The 6,000-nt window shown below is 41.0% G+C and overlaps 1 protein-coding gene across 1 annotated transcript in view; it reads left to right on the forward strand.

The window, feature by feature from the left end:
- The window catches only part of PIKFYVE (phosphoinositide kinase, FYVE finger containing), a 62,690-nt gene extending 57,187 nt beyond the window's left edge, over positions 1-5,503 (forward strand). The window contains exons 37-41 of the mRNA XM_010282926.1: positions 137-240; positions 508-636; positions 1,984-2,245; positions 3,783-3,857; positions 4,845-5,503. Of these exons, the coding sequence (XP_010281228.1) occupies positions 137-240; positions 508-636; positions 1,984-2,245; positions 3,783-3,857; positions 4,845-4,960 (686 nt within the window). The 3' untranslated portion in view covers positions 4,961-5,503. The remainder of the gene's footprint in view (positions 1-136; positions 241-507; positions 637-1,983; positions 2,246-3,782; positions 3,858-4,844) is intronic.
- Positions 5,504-6,000: the final 497 nt, after the last annotated feature.

Here is a 6,000-nt window from a genome sequence, read left to right on the forward strand (position 1 = left end):
GTCTGTAGCGAAGGATTTAAGAAAATTGTAGTCCTTTAATTTTTCAAACCCCTTTAGCTGTGCAACAGTCCTGAAGAACTTGCAAAGAATACATCACTTACTGTATATAACTCTGTGGCCTCTGATGTTAAAACAGATGATAGATTCATCTTGAAGCAGATGCCTCGTCTGGAAGTCCAGTCGTTCCTCGATTTTGCTCCACACTACTTCACTTACATCATTAATGCAGTTCAGCAAAAGGTATTTAAACCCCACCCCCCCGCCTTTTATTTTAGGTGTTGTTCTGTATTTTACACGCTAGTAACAGTTTCCATTAATCCCTTTCATTTAAGGAAAAGAAAATGTCAGAGGGTACGAATTGTACTAATAATGTGTTTTTAAGATGAAAAGTGGGAATTTTGCGAGAGCTTCTCAACTGTAATACACAGACAGAATAGTGGTGCCTCTAGAATTTGATTGCTGATTGCCTGTACACAGAGATCTTATCCCATGTCTTCTCTTCATCAGAAGCCCACAGCACTGGCCAAAATCCTTGGGGTTTATAGAATTGGATACAAGAACTCTCAAAACAACACTGAAAAGAAGCTGGATCTGCTTGTCATGGAGAACCTTTTCTACGGCAGGAAAATGGCTCAGGTAAGAGCCAGCTGTTCCCTTGCAGTTCTGGGAGTAAGAGCAGGGTTACCAGTAGCTGTCTAGGCAACTTTTAACTTTGCATATGCTGTCTGTATCTAGCAATGCTCAAAGGTGACAGTTCCTGCCTGTTTCCTCATGGAAAAACTTGATCCTCAGGAACTTGATGCCTGTACTGGCTAGTTCAGATAGCTGTAGTGCAGGCTTCAGTTTTTAGAAGACTTATTTGTCCATGCATCTCTGGTGTCTGAGAGAAAGCATTGCTAACCTTATTAGGAAAATCTGAAACCTTTTTCAGAGCTTTTAGAAGAACCAACTGGGATTACAGACTAATTTGTTTAGAAGGTAAGCCTCACTGACGGAGGTGGTGAGCTACTGTGTAGTGGCAGGGAAACTAACAATGTTTTGAACCCTCTGTCCTCTCCCTGAACCACTTCATGTGTGGACAAGATTTTGAATTCAGTCTTGCTCTTAGTAAAGGAAAAGAGACCTTTATGAGGTGGTAGAATAAAGACCTTAAAATGCCTGGGGAAAAATTCACTTCAAATACAGAGTTGATGCTGAAAAGGAAGTTCAAACAAATGTTGCTTCTAAAACTAGATAGTATCAATTCTCTTCACCTTCCCTTCTGGTGTCAGATCTCAAACAGGGGGTGTTTGTGGGAGGAAGTGAACTGAGGGAATTCTAGATAGACGTAAAGGATGTCGTTGTGGGTTTTCTTTTTGTTTGTCTGTTTGCTTTTTGTTTAAATCTTGAGTGTGGTCAGGCACTAGAACAGAGACCCAAAGAGACTGTGGACTCTAGCCCTGAAGTTAGTCAAATCTTGACTGGACAGGGCTTGAACAACCTTCTCTAACAGGACCTGCTTCAAGCAGGGCATTGGACTGGAGACCTCCAGAGATCCTTTCCATCCTAATAATACTCTGTCTCCTGCCTTGCCAACAGATGTTAAGCAGTCGTTTGTGCAAGACCCACTTCCCTCTTCAGTGGCTTTACTTTTGACAGCAGATTCAAAATCTGTAGAAGCTGGCTGGAAAACTGAGCTTACCCATACAATATAAAAATAGGGACACCCTTTTTCCCTTAAATTAGGCTAAATATTAATGAAATAACTTGCCTAAAATTTGTGAATTGAGGTGGCAGAGCTTTCATGTAGGCTTACATGCTGCTCTCCACTCAGGAAACTTTAATTTTTGTAGTACAAAAATGTTTTTTGTTAATGGTCTTCCTCCTGCAGAGAAGGAAAGAGTTGTCCTGCTGTGCTGCCTTCTCAAACACTGCATTTAGGTATGTTGAAATCTTTAACCTTGCAGAACAATGGAACAAAGTAGTGCTGTTCTCCTTTTGCAGGTTTTTGACCTGAAGGGCTCCCTCCGGAATAGAAATGTTAAAACAGACACAGGAAAGGAAAGCTGTGATGTAGTACTGCTGGATGAGAACCTTCTGAAGATGGTCCGGGACAATCCTTTGTACATCCGTTCTCATTGCAAGGCTGTGCTGAGAGCTTCCATACACAGTGATTCTCAGTTCCTCTCCAGCCACCTCATCATTGACTATTCCCTGCTGGTGGGTCGTGATGATACCAACAATGAGCTGGTTGTTGGGATCATTGGTAGGTCGTCTTCTGTATCTTCTTGCTCTTCTGGTTTAGGTGTTTATGGAACTTAGAACTGTACCACCACAGAGGTGTGTCAGGCAAGCTTGTCTTCTCCCTGATGGAATACCACTCTCACCTCTCATGCGTCGTCAAAAGTGGAGGCAGGAAGTTTTCTCCCCAGTTCTTGTGTGGGCTTGCGTTAACATTTGCATTACTAAGAATATACACAGGAGGCCTGACAAGTAGTGAAAAAGCAGTCAAGTTGGTGTTTAACCTAAACTTTGACTCCAGTTGAAGTAGGGAAGGTTAGTTGTATGCTTTTATGTATTTAATCTTTAAGTTAGTAATGTTTACATAGCCATTTAAATTTTAACCTGTGTGGAGGGGATCTAAAGAGAAACGATATTGGTAGAGATGGAGGACGGAAGTTGAATGTCAGGGGATCACTTGTGATCATGTAGTCTGACCTGGATAATATGGGTGGCAGCGCAGTAATTACCTTGCCACATCCTCTGACTTGTGACTGGAAAGTACAGCCTCATCTTTAAACAGGCAAACTTGTATTGTGCAAAAGACTTGGAGATGAAGCCATATTGCAGGATGTAGAAGTGACTCTTGGAAATGAGGTGGTCTTGAAACCTAGCTCAGAAATGCTTCCAGATGAGATCTCAAGCCAGGAGGTCTGGATTACTCTTTTCCTGATAAAGCTTGAAAGCCATTCCAGTAACACTTCCCGTTGAGAATTGAAGTCCCAGCTACAAAGAAATGCAAGTTTTTATTACTTTCTAGTTTTGTAGACTAGTTTTTTGTACAACTGTAATTACAATTGTAGTCAAATGTTAGGAGATATGTTTTTCATTACTGGATTTCATTAACTTACTGCAGCTTCAGCTTTGCAGACAAAGATGTTCATGTGCCTCTAGTGACTGAGCATGCTCTCTCTGAAAGGGGCTTGGAAACAGTTCTGAAGTCTTCTTGCAGCCCTCTCTTCCCATCAGGGTCACTGATGGTGTTTCCAGTCCTCCATATCATGAAGTGAAAAGTGTTTGCTTTCTGTTATCAAACCTGTAGGTGGCTGCAATGATGAGGAATACTACTGGCTTAAATGGATAGCTGTCCAAGTCTTGATGCTGATAGCTGTTGCAGTAAAGTAGTGGGAGCTGTTATGGCAAAGTGGGGCTTCTTGATATGTTTCTGGGATGAGGATCAGCTAAGTGACTCTTATGAGCTAAATTCAAGCTAACTGAGCCCTTGAAATTCTAACATGGATACAGACAGAGAGGCCTGGGCAGTCTGTTTTTGTAGAGGCAGGAAGAGTTGATTGTGATCTTGCTGGGCTTTTTGAGATATTGCATTCACCCTATCCAAATACAATGAATACTCCACAGAATGAGGCAACTGGTAGGAGGAACGCTGAAGTTTTGGCTATGGAAGCCTAGTGCTTTCTTGCCCTTTTTGAGGGGACGTAGATAAGTTTTAGAACACTGTTACTTGGGTTCTAACAGATATGACATGTTTGTGTGTGGAATTTTTTTTTTTTTTATTGCAATAGACTACATTCGCACTTTTACCTGGGACAAAAAGCTTGAAATGGTGGTGAAGTCGACTGGCATCTTGGGAGGACAAGGTAAGCCCAGAATGAAAGCAAAACTTTTGATCATGTTTCCTTGTTACCTGGAAGCTTCCACTATTAACTGTGCTAATAAAGCCACAACTTCCCCACCATGCAGATTTGCAACACTAGATTGAGTTGTCCAGAACAGGGAAAGGAATAACAAGTTTCAGAAAGATTAATAGATTGATCTACCTCCATGAGTGATCTTTTAAGTACTATTAATTCCTGGGAATGGAGTAAAGGAATAATAATAATATAATAATAATCTACTTATCAGACTGTTCCTTTCTGTTTCTTAGTTACCAACTACTCACATGCAAACTTAGTCATCCATACAGAGATACTAGCAAAAAAAAAAAAAAACTTGCTGCCTGATTTCAGAAGATGTTTTGAGAGTCTAGAAAACCAGATATACTCTGAGCTATTAGGGTGGAGGAATCCTTGTCAAATGATTTCTGCCTATGTTTTGAGCAGCTGAGGACTTCGCTTTGTGGAAGTGAGTACAGTACCTTTTGTGCAGCATTGCCTAGTGTTGGCCACATGTTAGTAGGAGGGCTGGAAAGAGAAGGGAAGGAGAACACTTGATGTAGTGCTGCTCAAGTGTCTAGAGAAGATAAGAGCATGTCCAAAGAGTGAAATTCTTCATGTGAGAAATTTGCGTCTCTGCTAGGAAAACCTCAAAGACTTGTAAACAGGAGAAGAGAAAAAGAAACAAACTGATCAGGGCTGATGTAAAAAGCTTAGATGGTTCCTCCAACTTCAGGTATCTCAGTGTTAGGGGTCCAGACCTTGATCTGTCTTCTCCTAAATATTAAACTAAAAATTAAAAAAAAAAAAAAAAAAAAGGCAGCTGATAATGCTTGTTGGTTCCAAGACCCTTCCTTGTATAGTATGCCTTCATGATTATGCTGTCTGGTGTTGTAATCTCATGTGACATCTGTCTGTACTGTAGTATACTCTTTAGTCCATTTCTAACTGCTCTTGACTCTTACACATTAGGTAAGATGCCAACTGTGGTCTCTCCAGAACTGTACCGGACCAGGTTTTGTGAAGCTATGGACAAGTATTTCCTGATGGTGCCAGACCATTGGACAGGACTGGGCCTGAATTGCTAAGCTAAAGCCCATATTGGGAAAGCACAAGAGGACAATGACATTATAGGCCACTCTTTTTCTGTGGTCTGTCCAGCAGTAAGCAAGAGGATTTCAGTTCCATGTCTACACTGACCATGTGCATCATCATGTGAAGTGTGAAATCTGCTTGTTGCACTTTAATCCTCTCCTGGAGGCTGATTAGCGAAGCAGCCTCACCAAGGATCTAAGCTGTAAGGTACCACTGAACAGCATTGATTAGAGACATTCCCTCTGTCAGTAGGGAAGGTGATACTATCTCCATGTAAGAGCACTGAAACATACTATCCAGTTCATGATGGTGTCGAACTACGTGATCTCTTTAAGTCTTGCACTGCCGAAGTGGTGTTGAGTATGAGCAGCTCATGTTTCTGTAGTGGATGTGTGGTACTGCAAATGTGAAATAAACCCCCCTGCTGTGTGTGGGTGGGTGAGAGAAGAATGAAGTTAATTCCTGAGTTCTGCTGTTGTTGCAGTGATCTGTAGTTGACCTGTCTAGGATCCATGAATAACTTGTCCTGCTTATGCTCTGTAGCTTCAATTTTTTCCTGGGTTTTGTAAACAGTATTTTTTTTCTTTAAAAGGCAGCTCCACAGCTATAATGCCGTATCACTACATATTTTAAGTTATATTACTGCAGTACAAGTCTGTCTTTATCTGTCATAATTTCATTTTAGCAGAATCCCATAAAAATGGGTTGTCAGTCATCAGCACACTGCAAAAACCAAAACATATCCCTTCAATCCTAAACAGTACTTCGATCTGAATGTTGCCCAAATCCCTGGAAAGAGGTAACTAAAAAGATACACTCTTTATTTTAACAAGACTTGAATAATTATAGTAATGAAGCTGATTAACCCTTTCCTTAGCAGAAGGCACCAAGTTGCTAGACAAAATGAAGCATACTACCTTAGAGTGACAACTTTCTCATTAATGAAACCATCACTCCCTGGCAGATCACTTCAAATCCATTTCAGCTCCCCAGGACTTTCAAACAATGCATTTACCTCATGGTGAAACTTTGC

This window comes from Phaethon lepturus, unplaced genomic scaffold (genome assembly GCF_000687285.1).
Source record: "Phaethon lepturus isolate BGI_N335 unplaced genomic scaffold, ASM68728v1 scaffold25492, whole genome shotgun sequence".
In the NCBI taxonomy this organism is placed as follows: Eukaryota; Metazoa; Chordata; class Aves; order Phaethontiformes; family Phaethontidae; genus Phaethon; species Phaethon lepturus.